At 39.6% G+C, this 25,801-nt stretch overlaps 1 protein-coding gene and 1 long non-coding RNA gene across 4 annotated transcripts in view; one reads left to right on the top strand and one right to left on the bottom strand.

The window, feature by feature from the left end:
• The window catches only part of CD96 (CD96 molecule), a 49,587-nt gene extending 47,673 nt beyond the window's left edge, over window positions 1–1,914 (bottom strand). For both annotated transcript variants that reach the window (XM_043510519.1, XM_043510514.1), the window contains exon 1: window positions 1,731–1,914. In XM_043510519.1, the coding sequence (XP_043366454.1) occupies window positions 1,731–1,797 (67 nt within the window). In that variant the 5' untranslated portion in view covers window positions 1,798–1,914. The remainder of the gene's footprint in view (window positions 1–1,730) is intronic.
• Window positions 1–25,801, top strand: part of LOC119849275 — a 133,265-nt gene that overhangs the window by 70,088 nt on the left and 37,376 nt on the right. The gene's annotated exons all lie outside the window — the stretch shown is intronic.

The raw sequence follows: 25,801 nt of genomic DNA on the forward strand, positions 1-25,801 counted from the left end.
GCACCAAATTAATGGAGTCCATTTTATCTAAAGGCGTCCTGCAGCTTTCTCTTCTTGGCACTGGAATCTTGCCAATTGTTTTAACAACTCCACTTTTACCGCAACATTAAAAAAAAATTAAGATGCCCGTATGTCCATACTTAACCCCTTTTCCTGCAAGATGTTCCACCCATTCAAAGTATCGTGCAACATGGGCAACTCAAACACTTAAGTTTGAAGTTGAAGGACTTTGTTGGCACCAGAATAAATTGGTGTGCACTGGGCATGATTAAATTTAGGCTGGAAATTAAAAGAAACTTTCTAACCATCAGAGGAGGGAGGTTCTTGAACAGCCTTCCAATAGGAGTTTTGAGGGCAAACAACCTAAGAAGTTCTAAGAGGGAACTTGATAAATTTATGAATGGGATTATATGACAGGGCTGTCTGCAATACTAGGGGACTGGACTAAATGACCCACAAGGTCTCTTCCAGTTCTGTTTTCCTCAATGGTCTTATTTTTATTAGGGCAGAACACCTGGAGCTGCAGAGAGCTTTAATGGGAGTTTAGCCTGGATAAACAACTGCAGGATTTTGCCCTAACTTGTATTTTGTTGAGATTTAATATGGAAAACTGTTTCTCTGTGTGCAATATGGATTTTAGTCATCTTACTTGGCGTTTTTCATTTTAACCATCATCAATTTCTCTTACAGAAGTAGGAAATTTCCCTGACCTGCTCCATCTGTATGCAGCCATTAATAAACATAATCAGATACATCTTGCAGTTCCAATTAGTTACCTGGAACACCTTTATTTTTTGAATTGGACTCAAGCCACAACATTCATATGCACACTCGGCCCTGGATTTTTAGTACCCCAAACTTCAGGATGCACAAATGAAGCATTGAGTTTCAGGCCCCACTCTAATTTTTAACAAGGCTGGATTTGATTAAGCTCCCCTGGTACAGACACAGTCGCTCTCCCTTCTCTAAAGTCTTATTCTAATATTCAAAATGCCTTGCTCTGGGGGTATGTCTACATAGGTGTAATTCCTGGCTTGAGTAGTAATATGTATACTAGCTCTGCTTATCTAGAAGTCTAAGAAGAGCAATGTGGCTGCAGCAGCATGGGTAGCCGATCATGCTAAGTATGTAGCCAGGGGATCCAGGTGGGACTGTACTCAGTCAGCTAACCTGAGCTGGTGCACTTGCTACCATGGTCACATGGCTCTTTTTGATGTGCTAGCTTGAACAGAGCTAGTGTGTGTCTGTCCGTCCGTGCTGGGAATCATACCTACCAGCTGCTGTAGAGATATACGCCCAACAACCACCTTGTCTTGCAAGCCCTTAATACAGTGCACAGATGGGAAAAAAATCTTTCCAGGATTTCCAAGCAGTCAGTATCACGGTTCTGGAATTAATGGTCACATTTCGGAAGGGAGGGGAAGAGGAAATTTAAAAACCCACACAGTTAGGAGGGAAGCTCATTTCTAAAACATATATTCTCCTAAAATGAGTGAGTTCTTTGCAATGAGAGAAACTGTGAAAATGGCTTACAACTTTGAAGAAGTTGGCTTGCTAGTCAGTACATCTAGTTAACATTTAATAGTAGTAATTTGCATCTTACTGTAGCTATGAAAAAGTTGCCTTGAAACATAAAATCAATGTTGGCAGTTTGATTTTGCCTTAATGTGAAATTTAAAACCGGTTTTTTTCCTAATTAAAGAAGCTCAGTCCACAAAACACTTACTTACCAGCAACATGATGTGTTAGGATGAACAAATGCAATGCACAGGAAGGCCACCTTTTCTCCATCTTCATCGCTTGATGTTACATTAACAATTCCATAGTTGTCTTAGTGATTGCTGTAAAGGAAGCCAAAACATTCTGCTTTATGCAAACACATGTCTGATCAACCCAGACACACCACTCCAGCATGGCTTCAGAGAAGAGCAAAGTCGACAGGAAACTGAGGTTTTCACATCTGCTGTGGTAAAATTAGATCTTTACAGAAAAAATCTTTAAAACATTTCTGTAAAGATCATGGCTGATTTATTCAAAATATAAACCCTAAATGCTCTCTGAAAATGCTGTCTGAACTGTAAATTGAAAACCACATCTATTCTACAGCTCACATACAAAACCCAATGCATTGTCTCATTCTCTATACAAAACTCCAGAATGGACACAGTTATTAAGATAAATGTAAACTTCTTGAAAATAGCCTAAATGTTTAAGAAGTGTGTATGATGTGCTGTATAGAGCATTGTAACTAACAGGAATGCAACTATTTGCTGTGCAGTGCACTCCTACATTTTTAAGAACCCATCAATAAGCAGACAGGAATTTTGTTCTCAAAGTTAATTCAACCTGTCAGGCCCGATTGAGACAAACAAATTTTTACTATTGATGAATACCTCTCTACTATAATGTTAATTGACTCCCCATGATGCGGAACACAGTTTGGACTCAGTGTAGACCAGGAAAAACTCTGTTCAACATTATGTGAGCTAACAGCATCTGTGTTGCTAAAACCATTACTATTACTACTTCTAATAACACAGTTGAAATCAATAGGACTACTCTAATCTGTAAAGATTACTCCTGTAAGTAAGGGCTTGCAAGATCAGGCCTTTAGAAAGCTCTTCATGGCAGAGACTCCATGTTTATTTGTTTTGGTAAGGTCCATATACATCTACAGCACTGCATAAAATATTGGTGAATCAATCTATTTGTCCATTCTTCTGTGCTTTTTCCTTCACATGTGCCTCCAAAGTAGTTTGGTGTACAACCAACATGCTACATTCACTGGTCAGAGAATTAGTGCATTTGGGTATTTCCAGTTATATTGATTGTTTTGTTTTTGTTTTATTTCCTGTTTAATTATTTGCCACAGTATCACAAACTGCAGAATTGTGAGTGAAAGTTCTAATTAGTATGGTAAACCCTGTGCAACTTAAAATCATGCAGGCTGAGTTTGCAGTGTTGTCATTGTCAGTTTCTTGAAAGTTACAACTGTTGCACAAAATTGAGGCTTGGGAGCTACAAGTGGCTCTTTAATGTGTCTCCTACGGTTCTTTGTGGCACATGGTGTTAAAACACTGTGATTTAATCATTAACCAATATAAGATATTAACCAATCAGGATGCTTTTACTGTGTTATTAACCAATTGTATAATACTTCGTCAGTCATTCTGCAGTGAGAATATTATATATATTTTCTCACTGGACAAAATTACACAGTTTTAATATCATGTGCTGTAATATATATAAAATAGTAAATGAAACAATGAATTCACACTACTGTGGCTCTTTTGGTTAATGTTGATAGCTAATTTGGCTCCTGAACCACTGAGATCGATACAGTATCCTTATGAAGGGACAAATTTCAAAACAGAAATAAGGAAAAATATTTTAGCACTACCAGTTTCTCCTCCAGTAATTTTGTTCTTCCCCTTTCCTTGTGTGTTAGATTAATTGTTGACATTCTTTTTAATACATATGGCTGATCTTCATTAAAAAGAGTTTTGGTGTTTTTCCTGCTTGTTTTATAGTGTAAAAGCAAACTCTAAGCTGGACATCAGAGCCTGAGCTTCAGTCGTAGCCAAAATTAGTGGTCCTCAATGCAGATTCACAGAGACAGATTGACAACATGTTGGTTGCATGCACAGGGGGCGTAGTAAATAACTCAGTATATGCTGAGGACCTGTGTCACTTTATTTTATGGTAATAGGGCTCTATTTTCACAAAAATAACTGAGCTGCACACTTAACAGTCGGCAATTATTATTTTATATACAATGGCTTTTTATATGCAGCTCAAGGTCTATTTTTTAGGAAGTTTAGTGCACTGGTAATGGTTTTTCAGACAGAATAAATTGGTTTTGAGGCTTTTTTTCTGTTCATCCTTGGATTACTTTTTCTAAAACCACAATAAAACAGCAAGACAGAAGCAGTTTGAATACCCCTCAGACAAGGGCAATATCTGACCCTATTACCAATCAGTGAAATTGTGCTCTAGATGAGGCAAAATCTGGCATCCCCATTCCTAAGCATAGGCCATTGGGGGATAAATCTTTGCTTTTAACTCCAATGCCATCTCTTGTCCTCATTACTTTAAATCATGACCCCATCCTTAAAACAGTTGTGCTGCCAACATGGTAAATGTCATGACTATGCTTGGAAGCAATGAGGTGCTGTATGATCAACAAGACATATTCAAACCATAGTTTTCAGCAGTCATTTGGGAGAAGCAAAAATGCACACTGACATGTGCACTCCCCAGTTTCCAACTCAGGGAACAGTGGCAAAAGATAAATTGCTGACTTCTCAGCCACTGCAAAAACAAGATTCCAAGGCAAATCAATTTAATTCCAAACTTCTGAGGCGGATCCATGAATAGAGTTTTTTCTATCTGTCCCTGCTGAGCAGTTCCCAGAACAAATTTTTGAACTACTGGGGGGAAAGCCTTCTGTGTGACATGCCAGAAAAACCTCCTATGAGAAGCTTTTATTGATCTAAAAATCATACATCACAATTTGAAAAGATAGCACAAGGGCAGTATGTTGTAGGAAGCACCCACACAAATGTCACCCAGCAGCTCTTAGTAGCCAGTAGGCCATTTGGCCTGACCTCAGAATTTCTCCTCAAATGAGAGATGGTCTGACAATGTTATGGTTTTATATTGAGTTTCATTGGTTGAGTGCTGTGACTCAGTATTCAGGTTGTGGCTTGCTGATGTGCAAGCCATTTCCCCCTAACCTGCCTCCAGATATCACAAGTCTTTACTCTGAACACAACATCCCATCCACAAGAACGATAGATCAATATCAATAGGTAACAACTGTCAATGTAATCTACAATTATATCAGAGATGAAAAACTTGTCTCCATCTACTAGCTGTATCCCTACCACCAAGCACTTTTTTGTAATACTCATGAATAGAGAGCATGAAAACCATCCAAAACAACCACCACCTTTTAACAGGTTTCAGAGTAGCAGCCGTGTTAGTCTGTATTCGCAAAAAGAAAAGGAGTACTTGTGGCACCTTAGAGACTAACACATTTATTTGAGCATAAGCTTTCGTGAGCTACAGCTCACTTCATCGGATGCATTCGGTGGAAAATACAGTGGGGACATTTATATACACACACAGAGAACATGAAACAATGGGTTTTATCATACACACAGTAAGGGGAGTGATCACTTAAGATGAGCTATTACCAGCAGGAAGGAGGAGAGGGGGAAGGAGGAAAACCTTTTGTGGTGATAATCAAGGTGGGCCATTTCCAGCAGTTAACAAGAATGTCTGAGGAACAGTGGGGGGAGAAATAACATGGGGAAACAGTTTTACTTTATGTAATGACCCATCCACTCCCAGTCTCTATTCAAGCCTAAGTTAATTGTATCCAGTTTGCAAATTAATTCTAATTCAGCAGTCTCTCGTTGGAGTCTGTTTTTGAAGTTTTTTTGTTGAAGGATAGCTACCCTCAGGTCTGTAATCGAGTGACCGGAGAGATTGAAGTATTCTCCGACTGGTTTTTGAATGTTATAATTCTTGACATCTGATTTGTGTCCATTTATTCTTTTACGTAGAGACTGTCCAGTTTGACCAATGTACATGGCCGGGGGGCATTGCTGGCACATGATGGCATATATCACATTGGTAGATGCGCAGGTGAACAAGCCTCTGATAGTGTGGCTGATGTGATTAGGCCCTATGATGGTATCCCCTGAATAGATATGTGGACAGAGTTGGCAACAGGCTTTGTTGCAAGGATAGGTTCCTGGGTTAGTGGTTCTGTTGTGTGGTGTGTGGTTGCTGGTGAGTATTTGCTTCAGGTTGGGGGGATGTCTGTAAGCAAGGATTGGCCTGTCTCCCAAGATCTGTGAGAGTGACGGGTCGTCCTTCAGGATAGGTTGTAGATCCCTGATGATGGGTTGGAGAGGTTTTAGTTGGGGGCTGAAGGTGATGGCTAGTGGCGTTCTGTTATTTTCTTTGTTGGGCCTGTCCTGTAGTAGGTGACTTCTGGGTACTCTTCTGGCTCTGTCAATCTGTTTCTTCACTTCAGCAGGTGGGTATTGTAGTTGTAAGAATGCTTGATAGAGATCTTGTAGGTGTTTGTCTCTGTCTGAGGGATTGGAGCAAATGCGGTTGTATCGTAGAGCTTGGCTGTAGACAATGGATCGTGTGGTGTGATCTGGATGAAAGCTAGATGCATGTAGGTAGGAATAGCGGTCAGTAGGTTTCCGATATAGGGTGGTGTTTATTGACCATCGCTTATTAGCACCGTAGTGTCCAGGAAGTGGATCTCTTGTGTGGACTGGACCAGGCTGAGGTTGATGGTGAGATGGAAATTGTTAACATCATGGCGGAATTCCTCAAGGGCTTCTTTTCCATGGGTCCAGATGATGAAGATGTCATCAATGTAGTGCAAGTAGAGTAGGGGCATTAGGGGACGAGAGCTGAGGAAGCGTTGTTCTAAGTCAGCCATAAAAATGTTGTCATACTGTGTGGCCATGAGGGTACCCATCGCAGTGCCACTGATTTGAAGGTATACATTGTCCCCAAATGTGAAATAGTTATGGGTGAGGACAAAGTCACAAAGTTCAGCCACCAGGTTAGCCGTGACATGGTCATCCCACCATAACCCACTATAACCGCATTTGCTCCAACCCCTTTTTGCGAATACAGACTAACACGGCTGCTACTCTGAATCCATTGGAGATGCAACTCCATAGGTGCTAGCCACACACAGCAAGTGTCCTTGTGTAGCAGTTGAATTTTTTATCACCATTTGGTCTATGTCTGCTTAAAAGTAGCTCTAGAAGACCGGGTGGCAGGTCAGTGTACCTTAGTACCAAGCAGTCTTTGAGCTGCACTGCTGGTAGTGCGAGGTTGAAAGATTAAGGAAAAGCCTGTGTAGATAAGGCTTGAGATAGTGTTTTATTTTTTTTTTTTAATGTGGGCAGCACAGCATAAGGGGGACTCTCCAGCACGGTCTTTTGGAGAAGACTTAAGACAAACATACTACAGCTGTCAATCATTAAAGATCCAAGTTCTGTTTTTGTAAGAATAGAATGTTAGCCCCAGTGCCTTGTCTACATTCCAGCTATGGAAATTACTTTCTGCTTCTTTGAATTCCTTCTCAGTTCCACTTGGCTCTCCTAATTTTCTTCAATCTTTGCCTCAAACTTAGCGTTGCCCTGTTTATGAATAGTTACTGCTTTCTAGGTGGGATCGTTTTGATAGTGGTTGAATTGTATAATGTGCATTTCATTCTGTAAAATACATACTTGATGTAAAAAGGTGTTCTATGAATGCAAAATATTTGCACTTTCAAGGACCCTCAGAATTCTCTTATGTGGATTTAGCATTTGGCTGACATTTTCTGAATGTAGGAGACCAATTATTTGCAGCCACTAGATGGCACTGACAATTCATATCGGTACATCACAACTCAAAAAGTCAAATTCATCTCATCGACTTTATGACAGTAAGTGTATCCAATTTGGGGGGGGGGGAATGGGTGTAGGGGTCCTCTAATTATTTTCTCCAGAGGCATTCACCACCGAAGCAGGCATTTTGAATGATAAAAATAACTTTTTCCATGTAAGTCATGCCGGTCCCCTCCATTATACTTCATGTTCACAAAAAACCTCAATTGCAATAGAATTCTTCTCCCTCAATTACAGAAAGCAGCAACCAAGAAGAAAGCAGCAACTGCAGTCGGTCTCACAAAAAGAAATCTTGAACTCTAGAGACAAATTAAATTATTCACAAAGAGAACCTTTTCAGAAATGCAGGGGCCTGAGCTAGTCCTACTGGAGGCAAGGAATGATTACCCTTCCAAACTAGTGTCCTCTAAACATTGCTTAAAGGAAGCATTGCTCCCATATGAAAAAGCAGTATATACTTTGAAGCAGGAATTTCATTAAAAAGTAAAATAACTTTTTAGGTTTGCTTGATGCTTAGCACCAATATTCCTATATTGCCACCCTGTTTTGGTTTTGAACTTCGTTGAAAATAGTAAAAACTACTGTTATCAGGCAACTTTCAACAAAGCAACTCACTGGGTTATGATCAAAGGGTGACTCAGGCTGGGGAGGTAGTTTAGTCTAATGACACTGGGACGAGAGTGAAGAGACCTGGGTTCTACTGCTGTTTCTGCAACTGGCCTGCTGTGTGACCATAGGCCAGTGACTTTACTATTCTGTTTCCTCACCCAACCTTTATTCATCTTGTCTATTTACAGTGTTATTTCTTCAGGATAAGGACTATTTCTCACATTGTGTGTGCAAATTGCCTAGCACAGTGGGGCATCAATTTCATCGGGAGACCTTTAAGAACCATCCTCATGCAGATAAAGTTAAAAGTCGTCTTCATTTCAAAAATAATTTTTGCAATGGCAACTTTTGTTTCTGAAACAGAATCATATTTAAAAATATATATTTATTTTTCACTCTTTTTATTACTATTATTTTTTTCAGACTGGATCATGAAAGCAGAGTCACTTTTGCATATAATAATTTCCAGGCTGGCCTGCACAAGTTCAGTGTGCTGGTTGCTGACACAGTAGGGTCGAGTTTTTTGATTTTTTTAAAATACTGTGTCTACTAGAATTAAAGACAAACCCTTATCCCAACATTTCATTTGGCCTTTAAGTCCTGTAGAAGCTTTGAGGCCAAATTAACCTGACAATGTCCCTTTAATGAAGACCCTTAACCATCCTTATGTAGCTGGTAAATACTGTTTTCTCCATTGTAGAGATTGGGAAGCTGGCACAGAAGTGAATTGATTTGTCCTAGGTCCCAAATCAAGCAAAATAGCAATGCTAGGATTACAACTCAGGAATCCTGATTCCCTGTCCTGTACTCTAACTGTTAGAAACACTGCAAGTTATCTTAGTGACTTCCTGGATTAAATAAAGGCTGTTTTCAAGACATTACTTGAAAGTATGATCATTGTGGGAAAGATCCTTCCTGCAATGAATTAATCCATAAGTCAGTTTGAGGCTTTAAATTTCATGACATAGCAAAAAGGGAAACAGCAATGATGGTCAACAAATCTAAAGATGAGCTGTCTCTAGGAAATTCAAGCTATTAAGGAACTATATATTCAGCCTTCACAGTGAAACATAAATGTCCAAGGATAATAAGTGAAAACAACTAGCTTTCTCACTTACACCACAATCAGCTCTGGATCATCACTTTCTCCCCTACCAAAACCAACATAAATCCCTAAACACTGTATTGCAGAGTACAGCTGATAGGAAAAGCAAATGCTATTTTAAACAAAACAAAATACCCACAATCACCACCAGGCACTAACAAAGAAAAACTACTCTGACAGAGTCAGAGAGTTTTTAGCAAATTAAAGATTGTAAAGAGCCATTATTTTCCAAGGCAAACTAGATGCCTGAAAGATTAACCCTACCTGTTAGTTGCTGCTTCTACTTCAACTGTGGCAGAACCACGGTATTTCTTCTTTTTGCCCTGCACCAAATACATTTGTTTACATGCACATTCTATTCCCTGACCACCCCCATCTAGAAGAAACATCAAATTAGAAGAACTCAGCCACATAAAATTGTTTGCAGTGTTCTTGTAGCTGTGTTGGCCCCAGGATATTAGAGAGACAAGGTGGATGAGGTAATATATTTTACAGAACCAGCTTCTGTTGGTGAATGAGCAAGCTTTCGAGCTACTCAGAGCTGAAAGAGAGCTCTGCATAGCTCGAAAGCAGTCTCTTTCATCAACAGAAGTTGGTCCAATAAAAGCTATTATCTCACCCACCTTGTCTCCCACATAGCATTGTGATACAGATTGCTATAAAAAAGCTATTTGTTAGAAAAGGGTTAACCACTTATAACGTCAGTAAATATAGTCATGTTGAATGACAGACTCTTTTAGAGGGTAATACCCTATATTTCCCACCACGTTCCATGTGAAAAGATATTAAGTTTCTAGCATTTATGATTTTGAAGAAAAATCTTCAGATGGTCATTAAAAGCAGTTATTTCTGGCTGAGTCTGCAAATGTCTTGAAACAATAGTGCTAAGAGGGCTGTGCACTGCATCTGTTCATTTCAGTAGGGAACTCAAGACCAATGTTGACATTTTAAATAATCACTATTTCACTGTTCATCAAAGCCCATAAAGAAGGATGATCATATCATGCATCTTTCTGCAGTGAGTGGCACCTGGTTGAGCCATCTCAAAGGTGTGGAGCTTTGTTTGGGAGCACAACTTGGGACAGTACCAATTTTTCCCCTGATTCGATCCCTCGTCCTAGATTCTATTTCCATCTCTGCCATTGACTTCTTTATGATTTACTCACTGCCAACATCATGTTATTGACCTACTGATATACCTTGGGTAAGTGATGGCATGCCACAGCTTCCCTGTTCTGATTTCCCCTCTTTCTTACAATTGGTTAAGCTTTGCAACATCACAATATTAGTAAAGTATTTTGAGATTTTTGATTTGAGAAGTTCCATTTCATCATCCTCTCCATTTAACAAATGAATAAGTTGAAGCACAGTAAGCTTACGGGATTTTCTAATGAAACATAGCAACTCAGTGGCAGATGCAGGATGGTTTCTAATTCCCAATTCCAAAATTTATCATAATTGTTTATGCAGAGGAGAGTCCCTAAATCTTATTCCCATATGTTGAAGCCACATTCTGTCCCTTGAAAAAAAAATCACACAGTAAATTAACTTCTCTCTTACGGTAACTGAATTTTAAAAAGAAGCATCTTGCAAGACCTTCCTTAAATGCAATAAGCTGGAGAACTGCACTATGAGCAAGGACAGAACAAAATGACTATTTAAATATAATCCCACATATTAATCACAAGCAAGGGGGAAAAAATCTTATTGCTGAACTGAAATAAGTTGATTTGCTGTGAATCAGATTTTCAAAGGGACACACACAGGACAGGGGAAATGGAATACATCAGGAGAGACAGCTGCAACAATTAAAAGTAATATTTTTCTCTTAAAATTGGGCAATTACACACAGTCAATTTCTATAACAGATGTTACAACATGATAAAGAGCTTATTAGGGAAAAACACACCATGGATTTACAAGGGACTAGTTTAAAAGCCCAAGAGATTGGTCTGTAGGAGACGTAGACAAGAATCTTTTTGGATTAGATTCACTGACATTAATGAATACACTAGAGGTACATTTGGCCTGTGATGTTTAGTTTGAAAAGAGTTGATTGTGGTCATTTAGAATGCTAGGAAAGTATTTGGGATGAAGATCAGTGGAACTGACCAGCTGCTCAGAACACAGGTATAATATTAGAAGTCTGATTTAATATCTTGTTCTACAAGCAAAGCTTGTGGCTAAACAGGAAATAAAACTCACCTATCCTTATTAGATTTGGGCTATAATCTCATATCACTCAGATACTGGACTTTTCTAGCAGACTTCCTGAATTGCTTTCATACTGCTATCAGCGTCTTAATGTAACAATGCAATTGTGGCACTATACAACTCAGCAGTGGTAGAGTTTAGTTGGACTCCAAACTAAACTGTGAATCCAAAGTATGCTCATGTTTAGTGACTTGAACAACAGAAAATAAGCAAAACCTGCATGAGAAACAGATAAGATAGATGAGTATTTTCATCAGTGATGATAAACAAAAGGAGAATCATCTAGCTATGCTACAGTATCTATATTAAAATTGGGTGCAGCAAGTGCTGTATTTCTTCTTTTCCTCTCTGCTCACTGTAGGCAGGCAGTGCTATTAAAGAAAACTAAGCCCAATGCACACCAGCAACTGCTTTCCTTCTATACGTGTCAACAAAATTCTCCTTTTACCTCAGTGTTGAATTAACAAGTTTGAACCAAAAACCTGAGACTATCTTCTTCTATAGCTGTTCTGCATCGTTTGGCCAATAAGACACTGAGACTCAAACTTGCCCATTTTATTTTTAGGCTGTTCATTACAAAGGCAACATTTGCAATTCCATTTTTAAAAAAAAATTATTTGTGTTATAGAATAGCGAGTTGTGTTTTAAACTCAGGTAATAACATCTTTGAGTCTGATGATGTAATTAACAAAAAAGATTTGACATGCCAAAATAAGGTACTGTCTCTTGAATAACCATAGGAGAACAGTAGGAATCCAGAAATGTAGAGCAGAAGTCAACAGAGGCTGTCTAAAGGAGTTGTGCACCCAACTCCACTAGGCTCCTGTGAATATCCCAGCCAGAGCAAACACGTAGAGAGGGCAGGGGGTGTATCGAGTTTCACACACACCCTTTAAACCAAAAATCCTACTTAACATCTTCCCATTCTATTCATCTTCTGAGCAGTGACACCAGAAGGCAATACAAGTAACATGTTTTTATGGAAAAAAATCAGTTAAATCTAATCTGGGACCACCAGCACTAACCTTCATTTCTGTAATTTATGGAGAGTATGTTGCATTCTTCATATGCAGCAAATGTTGAATCCTTGCTTAAAACGCAAAATTCAACCTTAACTATATAGCTCTGACTCATGTCTCCATAATATGCCACCTGCAGAAAGTAATAAGGGCCTTGTGAGGAAAAGGAATCTGATATCCCAAAGCAGATTGTGGACAATAAGTAATAGAGGTGGCTGTCTAATTATTCCATGACTAATATGATTTGTAAACTATAACCGGAATATAAAGATAAACCTTCTGGACTTCTCCTTTTTGGGTGAGCAGTTAGCTAGCCCAGAAAGTTTGAGGAAATTCACCTCTCGTAAGACTTTACCATTACCATATTGTTTCCCACTTATATGTGAGTTGAAGCAGTGTGCAGGTGAACAAGTCCCGTTGGTATGGCTGATGTGGTTAGGTCCTATGATGGTGTCTCTTGAATAGATATGCAGACAGAGTTGGCAACGGGGTTTGTTGCAGGGTTTGGTTCCTGGATTAGTGTTTTTGTTGTGTGGTGTGTAGTTGCTGGTGAGTATTTGCTTCAGGTTGCGGGGCTGTCTGAAGCGAGGACTGGCCTGTGTCCCAGGGTTTCTGAGAGTGAGGGAATGTCCTTCAGGATAGGTTGTAGATCCTTGATGATGCGTTGGAGAGGTTTTAGTTGAGGGCTGTAGGTGATGGCTAGTGGAGTTCTATTACATTCTTTGTTGGACCTGTTCTGTAGTAGGTGATTTCTGGGTACCTTTCTGGCTCTGTCAATCTGTTTCTTCACTTCCCAGGTGAGTATTGTAGTTTTAAGAACATTTGATAGGGATACCCTAAGTGTTTGTCTCTGTCTGAGGGGTTGGAGCAAATGCAGTTGTATCGTATTGCTTGGCTGTAGACAATGGATCATGTGGTGTGGTGCAAATTTTAACATGTATGAATAGGTAAATTCTGTCATCTTTTTAAATGCCTGCATAGCTTTCTGCCACTTCAAATTGCAAATGCACGTGTATACATATGCAACTTTGCATATGGAAATAGGGTGCTGAAAAATAAGCCCTTACCATTAATCGAAGCTGTTCTTAGCAGCCTGATAGAGAATTTCTTCAATGTGATTATCATCTTCACCAAGTCCCTGTAAATAAATTTCTACTACATTATTTGCAGTCTTTAACCTTTTTCAATGTTTTCTTCAAATAATAATTTCTACTTTCTGTGAAATCTACATAAGCTTATTCAGCAGAAATATCTGATGACCAGAATGCTGGGAATGAATTGTACAAATCACATTTTTGGATCTGAGGCCCAAAACAAGGCCAATTTCCTATGCTGCACATCTTTGAGGCAGTGTCTTCATATGTCTTATGCATCACCCTCTCTATTTGAAAAATGAAGACATATGCAGCCTTGCCAAAGGAAGAGACAATTAACATTGAACATAGATCAAATTCCCCTACAGGATTTCAGAGCAAACAAGCTGAACTCTGACCGAGAGAGATTGGAATGAGTTTTAGAATGTTATCATATTCCACGATACAGAGTTAGATGGATACTGCTCGGTGAATGGCAACCTTTTCTGACAGAACCTACTTCCCCCAGTAAATAGAAGGTAAATATGATCGAATGAGGAGTGGCAATAATGGCAATCAGTACCTTGCACTATCAGACCCTGTAAGTCAAATAGTACCAGACTAGCCTTTTATTTTCCCTTTTGGTAGGGTCATACATTGACTATATTCAGTCACATCAGACAAAATATTACTGACCTTAGAAAGAAAGTTTCAAAATAGTCTCTTGACAAAAGATAACTGATAGACTGGATTCCTCTCTTGTATTTTGGTGAAATATGTCCCCGACATAGCCTGATGAATGGCTGTAATAAATACAATGGGCAAGGGGAAGAGTAAAAAATCAACTAAAGTAATTGTGGTGCACCAGCCAAAGAAAATGGGGAGACTTGCACAATGACATACGTGACTGATGACAGCTTAAGGCTAAAACTGATGCCTACACTTATCCATCTGGATAAAAATCAGTTGCAGTTATCAGCACTAGCCAGTGGAAAGACACAATTGGAAAAAATTTAATTTGCCATGTCCTAGTTATCATCAGACTCTCTGAAGCGTGGTTCCCTTTTAAGGGAACAAGCGGCACTTGTAAAATTTGCATCTCATTTTTTACCCTCAAAATGAATTGCAGACACCAATCAGAATGCTGTTGCCCCCTTTCCCCCCAGCTACCTGATTTATACCCCCAATATGAACAAGGTTGCAGGTTCAAGTATTCAGATCTGCACCCACAATCCAAAAGCAGGTCCACAATTGTAGATGCTGGTGTTATTGGCCTAATTTGCCCTGGGGCAAGAGGGGAGTCACCTTTTTCTCAATTTGGTTCAGTATGCAACTAGTGAAAACATATGTGTAATCCCCCCTCCAACTTTATTCAAGTACTGTCTTAACTTCTTTTGTCTCCCACCTAAGCAACCACCCGGGTCTCCCAAACCAGCCTGTGGCAGGTCAAAAAGAGATCTCTATCTCAACTGTTTGTAACTATCAGTTCCAACTTGCTGTCTATAAAACTTTGAGTATAATCTTTCCTTACAATCCCTAGAATCCTTTGCATTGGCTTCAAGATTTAAAAAGAAGGAACAGCTGAAAGCAGTTGATCGAAATAGCAAAGACTCTTCTGACCATGAACCCATCCAGGTACAACACCAGTTTGGCTCTCCTGTCTGCTCAGTGATCCCTTGAACATGAAACTCTATGCAGTTGCATAGGTTGCCTATGCATAAGCCCCACATCATCTTTGTATTGTTGATCACTTCCTCCATATATTAGCCATTAGAAGACCCCCCCCCCAAAAAAAGCGTTGTTGGATCGACAGCAAGAGTTGCTATTACACAGGCCACAAAACCACAACAGTTTATCCAAATCCAAATCACTCTGCATTTTGGTGATTTGAAAAAAGTGTAACCAAGATCCAAACCACCCCAGCCTTGTTCTCAAACAAGGAATACCTGACAAACAGGGTTTTGCAAAACCAAAACATATCCTAATGTGCCGTCAATCTACACTAGCCAAAACTGAAAACTTTTATCCCAAGTCCCTGAACTCTGGGTAGTAAAAATAAAATGCAATCCATAATCCAAATGCCCTGAGTACAACCAATTTCCCCACTGTCCCCATCAAACCTCTTCTTACAACTTATGTCAGCATGTGAGCCACTGCTTCTGTGATAATTTAGTGCCATGATATGAATCTCTTCAATTCTCTTCAACAAGCTAACTATCAGGGAAGGAAACAGTGAAAAAATTTGAAGATAGACATCCCTCATTACCATTACTTCTCCCCACATGAACACAAGATGTCTCCATGACAACCTGCCCTCTTTGCAAGATCAGAGTTCAGCGCTGAATTTTTAGAGCCTAGTGAATTCACCATATGATGAATCTTCAGTAGGCAAATTAAATGACAATTTCAGATACCTTATAGACGAATCACACCCATGCCATTATGTATCTAGTTGACAATCCACCATTCCATCAGTATTATACAGACAACACGTCTGAAATGTTGTTTCTAATCAGTACTTCAGTGAAATGCCAACAGGTAAGACAAGCATAAGGTTAAACATTTTTCAAGAGACAATCACATTACCCAACACTCCTTCCACAATTCAAGTCAAATGTCTCAAGAACACTTGAACGCTGTCAACACTACTACACCTCCTAGTTTGAGACTCTTGTTTCTTTCAGTAGCACTGTTTTAGCTCTTAAGGTTCTGCCTCTTTCATTTATGGACTTCTCAAAGATTTATGAATTGTTATTCTTGAGAAACAAGTATTACATGTCAAAGGCACCTAAAATCAAGGTTGCCTGTCCAAACATTTCTTTTATTTTCACAGTACATTCACTTCTATTGAACTCTGTGTCCCAAATTCCCATTCTGATAGCAAAACTACAAACTTCAGCTGCATGGCCTTGGCAGGGTTCTAAAATTACTTTTAGCTAGCAGTGGTTGAACATACAAAATGGCTGACTATGGTACTGTCAAATTCTGGGGTACATGCAGGATCATCAAATTCTAGGGTTCCACCTTACTGCAATGACACTGAACCAGCTCATTCTCATCCTTTTGTTGGCTAGGCACTTGGACAGCAAGTAAAGGGCATTCTCCTGGAAGTGATGAAACATGGAGGTAAAGTGAAGTCATCTACACACTGACAGCACTGCTGGCCAAAGCACCTCATCATCTTCCCCAATGGCCTCTTTCCCACGTTCAGCTGGAGGTGACAAAAATGGACCTCCTGCATCAAAGGGCTCTCGTGATCAGGAAGCACATCCTCAGAAAGGAGTCAGAGCCAACTGATTAAAGAACCTGAACATGACTTCTGGATCTCACAAGTATGTCACTCACATTGGCACTGGTCGGCTACATTAAAGGCTATTCAGAGGGCTATTTGTACTATCTTGGACACAAGAATACTTGTTTTCATATATGAAGCAAGAGTGCTTTTTTATCTAATGGAGAAAAATTAAAATAGTTTATATTGTAATCTTACAACAAATCTTTTCCTAAAGTCTCAACAATGGTCAAGTAGGCCTTACTTTGGCCCAAGCTATGCACAACTCCCTCTTGCTTAGCATAGGCATATAGTCGCATCTGGACTGGCAATTTTCTGATTTTTGGTTCTTTTCCATTAGTTGAGGTTTCTGGCACTGCTCACCTTTATTTTTAGCTAGATTCTGAACAGAGTCTTGAGACTCATTTCTTCTTGCTCTGAGGTTAGTCAGAAGGGGAACATGTACTTCTTTAGTGATTTCTAGTCTTTGCCTGTCTGTCAATCTTAAGTTTTAATTCCTTTTCCTTTCAAATAATGTAGATAAAGTATTTTCTTCCCACTGGTTGCCCACATTCCTCAGCCAGGTTAATACGTTCTATTTTAGTAGATCACTCAGAATTATTTCCAATTGAAGTCTTCAGTTGTGATCCATACAAGGTCACTGCAACTTTCTTAGGGTAGTATGTGCCTGGTTTAGTATTTCAGTGAGAATTCATGTTCTCAGACACTAGTCTTTCAAGATGTACTATATTCTACACCTGATAATCTGTAGAAGCTTCTTTTGTTCCTTGAATCCTCTTTCCTGTCTTTTTCAGTGTGTTTCTTACCTTTAAATTATTGCCCCTTACCAAACCCGAGAGCAATTCCATTCCACCAGTTTTAGAATCTTATTTCTTAACAAAATTATTAGGTTTCTCCAGTTAATTATCTGGAAAATACTAGAACCTGTTTTTGTTTTACCACAGAGCTCTTGGAAGTAAAAGCACACTATTTCCTCAACAACAAGAAAAAAATCACTCAAATATTTATTTTAACACACATTTCAGAAGGACTTTTTTGCAACTTCTCAAGAAATAAAAACATAGTGCAAGCCAGTTGGTTATTTAATTCTGGTTTTGACTAAACTTTTGCTCAGTGCTGTATATTGAAAAAAATCACACACACGTATTTGGATTTCCTTAATAGAAAACTTTACAGACAAGAGAGATACCAAATAGTAAATGATCAAGATAGCAGCAGCATCCCTTCAGAAAAGAGCAATCTTCTCCTGACACAAACAAAGGACGTTAGACCACACACTGCAACAATGTATCATTCAACAGACAGCTGCAGCGGCACAGGAGCTAGCAAACAGAGCTGAAACAGGGGAGTTTGAGTGGGAGTTTGAAAGGGGAGTTTGTATTGTGGTGCTTGTTTGGGGTTTGCTTTTGCTGGGGGGGTGTGTGTGGTCTTTTTGGTGTGACTTGTGTTTCCCAGATTAACAGGATTTAGGTGGGAAGGCGATGACAGATACGGAGGCAGCTGTGGGAGTGACTCCTGTAGTGAAAGACACATTGAAGATGACTGGATGTGGAAGCTGTGGTATGTACATGATCCTGGAGGGGGGACCCGGTAAGAGTTTTTTCTGCATGAAATGCCGTCTGATAGAGCTGATGGAGGAAAAGATCCAAGGTTTGGAGATGCAGGTGGAAAGTCTCGTTGTGTTTAGGAAGGGGTTTGAGCAGATGATGGAGCAAAGATATGACATATTTGAAGGGAAAAGCTCAGACTCACAGATGAAAGCAGGGCTGGGGAATTTTGAGGGGAGACTGGGTGAGGAAAGTGGTCAGTGGAAGCATGTGACTAAAAGAACCAGGCAGAGGAAAAGACGGGCTAGAGAAGGAGAAATAGAGCTTAGGAACAGGTTTGCTGAGTTGGAAAATGAAGAAGGGGCTCAGCAGGTACTTGTTGAAGGTGGAAGGGTAAGGAAGAAGAGAAGAGAGGCTAGTCCTATAGGAAAAGCAAAAGAGACAAGGGAGACTACACCAAATATGAGCCCCAGGAGGATACAGGATGGGTTGAAGAGGATTATAAGGGAAAATAGGAATGGAAAGAACTTGCAGCCAGAGGGAACAGGGGAGAGACTGGAGAATAGCACTGTCACCAGGAAAAGCAGGTCTATGTGATCAGGGACTCTTTATTGAGAAGAATAGACAGGCCTGTAACTAGAGCTGATCCAGAGAATAGAAGGGTGTGCTGTCTTCCGGGTGCTAAGATACGGGATGTAGACCTGAGGTTGAAAAGGATCCTAAAGGGAGCAGGAAAGAATCCCCTAATTATCCTTCATGTGGGAACAAATGATACGGCTAGATTCTCGCTGGAAAGTTTTAAGGGAGACTATGCTAGGCTGGGGAAGACGCTTAAGGAAATTGAGGCTCAGGTGATCTTTAGCGGGATCCTTCCTATTCCTAGAGAAGGGCAACAAAGGTGTGACAGATGATGACTGTCAACAGATGGCTTAGGCAGTGGTGCTATAAAGAGGGCTTTGGGATGTATGGCCACTGGGAGGCATTCACGGACAGAGGACAGTTCTCTCGGGATGGACTTCATCTGAGTAGGGAAGGAAATAGACTTCTAGGATCGAGGCTGGCACAACTGATAAAGAGAGCTTTAAACTAGGAATTAGGGGGAGATGGTTGGGAGATGTCCAGGTAATCTCCATGCCAGATTTTAGCATTGAGAGGGAAGAAGACGAAGTAAGAAAGGATACAGCCGTGGGTAGGAGAATGTATATAAGGAGCGAGGGCGGTGTGGATACTAGTCTAATAGGTTATACTGGCTGTAGAATGACTGTGCCTAATAGGGTACAAAATGTGAGCGAGGCCAAACAGCAAAAATTAAGATGTTTGTACACCAATGCGAGGAGCCTAGGTAATAAAATGGAGGAACTAGAGCTACTGGTGCAGGAAGTGAAACCAGATATTATAGGGATAACAGAAACATGGTGGAATAGTAGTCATGACTGGACTAGAGGTATTGAAGGGTATGTGCTGTTTAGGAAAGACAGAAACAAAGGTTAAGGTGGTGGAGTAGTATTGTATATCAATGATGAGGTAGAATGTAAAGAAATAAGAAGTGATGCAATGGATAAGACAGAGTCCGTCTGGGAAAAAATTACATTGGGGAAGAAAACTAGTAAAGCCTCTCCTACGATAGTGCTTGGGGTGTGCAATAGACCTCCGGGATCTAATTTGGATATGGATAGAGCCCTTTTTAATGTCTTTAATAAAGTAAATACTAATGGAAACTGCGTGATCATGGGAGACTTTAACTTCCCAGATATAGACTGGAGGACCAGTGCTAGTAATAATAATAGGGCTCAGATTTTCCTAGATGCGATAGCTGATGGATTCCTTCATCAAGTAGTTGCTGAACCGACTAGAGGGGATACCATTTTAGATTTAATTTTGGTGAGTAGCGAGGACCTCATAGGAGAAATGGTTGTAGGGGACAATCTTGGCTCAAGTGATTATGAGCTAATTCAGTTCAAACTAAATGGAAGGATTAACAAAAATAAATCTGCAACTAGGGTTTTTGATTTCAAAAGGGCTGACTTTCAAAAATTAAGGAAATTAGTTAGGGAAGTGGATTGGACTGAAGAACTTATGGATCTAAAGGTAGAGGAGGCCTGGGATTACTTTAAATCAAAGCTGCAGAAGCTATCGGAAGCCTGTATCCCAAGAAAGGGGAAAAAATTCATAGGAAGGAGTTGTTGACCAAGCTGGATGAGCAAGCATCTTAGAGAGGTGATTAAGAAGAAGCAGAAAGCATACAGGGAGTGGAAGATGGGAGAGATGAGCAAGGAAAGCTACCTAATTGAGGTCAGAACATGTAGGGATAAAGTGAGACAGGCTAAAAGTTGAGTAGAGTTGGACCTTGCAAAGGGAATTAAAACCAATAGTAAAAGGTTCTATAGCCATATAAATAAGAAAAAAACTAAGAAAGAAGAAGTGGGGCTGCTTAACACTGAGGATGGAGTGGAGGTTAAAGATAATCTAGGCATGGCCCAATATCTAAACAAATACTTTGCCTCAGTCTTTAATAAGGCTAAAGAGGATCTTAGGGATAATGGTAGCATGACAAATGGGAATGAAGATATGGAGGTAGATATTACCATATCTGAGGTAGAAGTGAAACTCAAACAGCTTAATGGGACTAAATCGGGGGGCCCAGATAATCTTCATCCAAGAATATTAAAGGAATTGGCACCTGAAATTGCAAGCCCATTAGCAAGAATTTTTAATGAATCTGTAAACTCAGGAGTAGTACCGAATGATTGGAGAATTGCTAATATAGTTCCTATTTTTAAGAAAGGAAAAAAAAGTGATCCGGGTAACTACAGGCCAGTTAGTTTGACATCTGTAGTATGCAAGGTCCTGGAAAAAATTTTGAAGGAGAAATTAGTTAAGGACATTGAAGTCAATGGTAAATGGGACAAAATACAACATGGTTTTACAAAAGGTAGATCGTGCCAAACCAACCTAATCTCCTTTTTTGAAAAAGTAACAGATTTTTTAGATAAAGGAAATGCAGTGGATCTAATTTACCTAGATTTCAGTAAGGCATTTGATACTGTGCCACATGGGGAATTATTAGTTAAATTGGAGAAGATGGGGATCAATATGAACATCAAAAGGTGGATAAGGAATTGGTTAAAGGGGAGACTGCAACAGGTCCTACTGAAAGGCGAACTGCAGGTTGGAGGGAGGTTACCAGTGGAGTTCCTCAGGGATCGGTTTTGGGACCAATCTTATTTAATCTTTTTATTACTGACCTTGGCACAAAAAGTGGGAGTGTGCTAATAAAGTTTGCAGATGATACAAAGCTGGGAGGTATTGCCAATTCGGAGAAGGATCGGGACATTATACAGGAGGATCTGGATGACCTTGTAAACTGGTGTAATAGTAATAGGATGAAATTTAATAGTGAGAAGTGTAAGGTTATGCATTTAGGGATTAATAACAAGAATTTTAGTTATAAGTTGGGGACGCATCAATTAGAAGTAACGGAAGAGGAGAAGGACCTTGGAGTATTGGTTGATCATAGGATGACTATGAGCTGCCAATGTGATATGGCTGTGAAAAAAGCTAATGAGGTTTTGGGATGCATCAGGAGAGGAATTTCCAGTAGGGATAAGGAGGTTTTAGTACCATTATACAAGGCACTGGTGAGACCTCACCTAGAATACTGTGTGCAGTTCTGGTCTCCCATGTTTAAAAAGGATGAATTCAAACTGGAGCAGGTACAGAGAAGGGCTACTAGGATGATCCGAGGAATGAAAAACTTGTCTTATGAAAGGAGACTTAAGGAGCTTGGCTTGTTTAGCCTAACTAAAAGAAGGTTGAGGGGAGATATGATTGCTCTCTATAAATATATCAGAGGGATAAATACAGGAGAGGGAGAGGAATTATTTCATCTCAGCACCAATGTGGACACAAGAACAAATGGGTATAAACTGGCCACCAGAAAGTTTAGACTTGAAATTAGACGAAGGTTTTTAACCATCAGAGGAGTGAAGTTTTGGAATAGCCTTCCAAGGGAAGCAGTGGGGGCAAAAGATCTATCTGGTTTTAAGATTCTACTTGATAAGTTTATGGAGGAGATGGTATGATGGGATAATGGGATTTTGATAAGTAATTGATCTTTAAATATTCAGGGTAAATAGGACTAATCCCCTGAGATGGGATATTAGATGGATGGGATCTGATCTACCCAGGAAAGAATTTTCTGTAGTATCTGGCTGGTGAATCTTGCCCATATGCTCAGGGTTTAGCTGATCGCCATATTTGGGGTCGGGAAGGAATTTTCCTCCAGGGCAGATTGGAGAGGCCCTGGAGGTTTTTTGCCTTCCTCTGTAGCATGGGGCATGGATGACTTGAGGGAGGCTTCTCTGCTCCTTGAAGTTTTTAAACCATGATTTAAGGACTTCAATAGCTCAGACATAGGTGAGGTTTTTCATAGGAGTGGGTGGGTGAGATTCTGTGGCCTGTGCTGTGCAGGAGGTCGGACTAGATGATCAGAATGGTCCCTTCTGACCTTAGTATCTATCAATCTATATTTCACATCTATTTAAATACTTCTACCTAACAGGAACAAAGGAGGGACCTGGTGTTTTAATTAACTTATACTCAGGTAATTATCCCTTGAGCCACTGTGGAAAGTCAGTATCTAAATCTAGATATGCAAGCACCATCAAATCCATCTATCATAAAAAGTTTGCTTGAGTACACACTGGGGCATACTTCCAGACGTTCACCTCTGGAGTAAACTTTGGTCTCATCCTTAACCTCATGGCTGCAGCAGGCAGGCTTGTTGCTGCTGGCACTGAGTGCTAATGCATTTTGCAGTGCATTAGACCATAGCATCAGACAATGACAATTCCCAATTCCAAGAGTTAATAAGAAAAAATGTGTTTCCAACAGGCACTGGTGTACTTTTTTCTGCCTATATTTATTCAGTCAGTACTTTGTCCTGGTGGTGGGATATGGTTACATTCTATTACCATAAATTCAATTGTTCGCAAATTCTCTCTCACTTTTCTGTCTTCTGGCAATAGAGTTACATTTAGAGTGAGCTGTCGTTTGCAATTGCTTGCTTTCCTTTTATTGATGGGTTCCCTGAACATCTCACTGCACGTTTTATTCCATTATCCTTTTTTAATGGCTTTTCATTTCCTCAAACACAGCCAGTCATAATTCTATCCAAGAGAGCATTTTATACCAGCAGGTACCAGCACCCCTCTCCCCCCACCCCCGCCACTGTGGGGGGAAATAGCGTACAGTGGATTTTTCTTTTTGTTTTCTTTTGAGTGATTAACTCAACATTCACATATTAAATGTTGTGTCCTTGCAAGTCCTCCTTCCTATTTCCTCTGTCTCCTCTCAAATTTCATGAACACAGAACATGTATGGATTGTGTGTTTTTTTTTAAAAAAAAGTAGTCTTAATGTCAGCTCTTTGCTTTTTTTTTTAATTCACGAATGTAAAAACAGGGCCTACCAAGAAATGTAAGTTAATTGATGATTAAGGCAAATTGTCAGCTGGAGTTGTATCATGGTTCCGACTGACATCTTTCAGGAATACCTTCCTACTACTGAAGAAGTCATGTACTACCAATGGATTTAATTTTAAAACACACATCATTTCATTTGCTTGCCAACCTGTAGGTATCAGCCCTGCACCGAACAAATGATATAGCAGTGAACAACTTTATTTGTCACTTGTGAAGCTTCTGTAAGAACTGCACCACAGCTAACAAGCTTCTTTAAGATCTAACTGCTTATGCAGTCAGTCAAACAGCATTTTTTAGACATCAGTAGCACCTTCTTTTGACTTCTTATATATTGTATCTGTTATACCTCTGGGTTTGGTCTAACACTCAGAGTTCACAATGGGTGCTTAATGTTTATAAGCCTCAATAATTAAAAGGTCAATTTCCATTGACAAACAGTATTAGCCCTCCAATGGCAGAGGAACTTCAATATACTTTTTCACACTCTTGTATGAGGGGGTCCCTTTTTGATATTTTCAGGGACCATGCTATTTTTTCATTCATCTACTTATGTTTCCTAACTCACGTTTTAAGTTCGACAGTGCTCCAGGAGGTCTGTTAAACTACAGATAAAATAGGAGAGCCATTTTTAGGGCAACTCAGATCTGAAACTAACTGCAAAAATTAGTAGTTAAAATCTGCTTTTAAATATAACTAAGAACCTAGATCAAATTCAGCATTCTGTGAGCACTCAGAACTTCCCTGAAATCATTATGAATGTTGGATGCACAAGAATTGTTGTGTCCATCTCTGAGTGAACCTTTTGACTGAAACTGAAAACAGCCGACTTCCACTAAGTGGGAGTTAAATGAATGAAAGATCTATTCATGGAAAATGCACAGGGTTCACAAGGCACCCAAAATAGCAACAAACCCAATTTTAAGGTTAATTAATCATCAGTGCAACTCAATAAATATTTTTTTTTTAACATGGGCACCACATGGGACAGAGAAAACTATGCAGCCACATAACTTAGCAACGAAGCCTAGATGTGAAGATTAATTTCCCTTAATTGCAAATATCGACTTCCAGGCTGTTTATAATTCAGTAAAACTCAAACTATTTCAAAGTCATTGCAAGTATTGTTACATACTTTCTTAAAGAAGTTGTCGTCATCAGAAAGAGCTTAAAGCTCTTTCTAAAATGTAATGAGCTATCTCCAAAATGTAAAGGTTTCCTTTTAAACTTGTATACTAATGGGAGATAATGTTACAGGTGTAGAAAAAGGTTTTTAACCAGTCAGTGTGTGTTACATTGAATAGTATTGCTCCAGATCTCAGTGTTAACCTATTAGAAAAAAAAAACAATAGCAACGCCATCACATTAAGATTTTCAGCCTATCAACAGGACGGTGAAATAGTGCTACACATCGAGAGCTCCTCATGTGTATATTATTGGGAGGATTTATTGGTGTTGATATCCTCTGATGGAAGACATGGTTTCAAAGTATCATTCCTCACCATTAGGGTATTTTTATGCCATGTACATTTACCTGTTCTATAAATATTTCCATTGCTCATAGTGCCATTTGTACTGAAGACGGTGGAATGCACACCTACAGCTTTTATCCTCAGGGCTGATCACACCATTGCCAATGCCAAGCTTTCTGAAAAGTGAGAACAGCTTAAAAAAAGCATATTTGCTCAACAGATTTTGGGTTCTTTTTGTTTGCTTTCAGGTTTTTGAGTGCCTGAGTCCCATTTTAAATCTTTTCTCTGGAACCACGAGGGCTTGAAACTTGATGACAGCCCAGATGCTTACTAAGTCATTCAACTCTGGATGCTGTGGCTTTAAAGAACTCCAGATATGATGATGAGACTCGCACTAAAATCACGAGAGCCGACAAAGCTGCAAGTAGGACCACATAGCTCAGGCTTAATGTGCAATAATTTGGGTGGTCTGTTTTCAGAATCAGGCAGGTCAGTAAAGCTGGCTGAAGTTTCTCGACTGAAACTTCTATCCCAGGAAAAACCCAGATTTGGTGACAC

This window comes from Dermochelys coriacea, chromosome 1 (genome assembly GCF_009764565.3).
Source record: "Dermochelys coriacea isolate rDerCor1 chromosome 1, rDerCor1.pri.v4, whole genome shotgun sequence".
In the NCBI taxonomy this organism is placed as follows: domain Eukaryota; kingdom Metazoa; phylum Chordata; order Testudines; family Dermochelyidae; genus Dermochelys; species Dermochelys coriacea.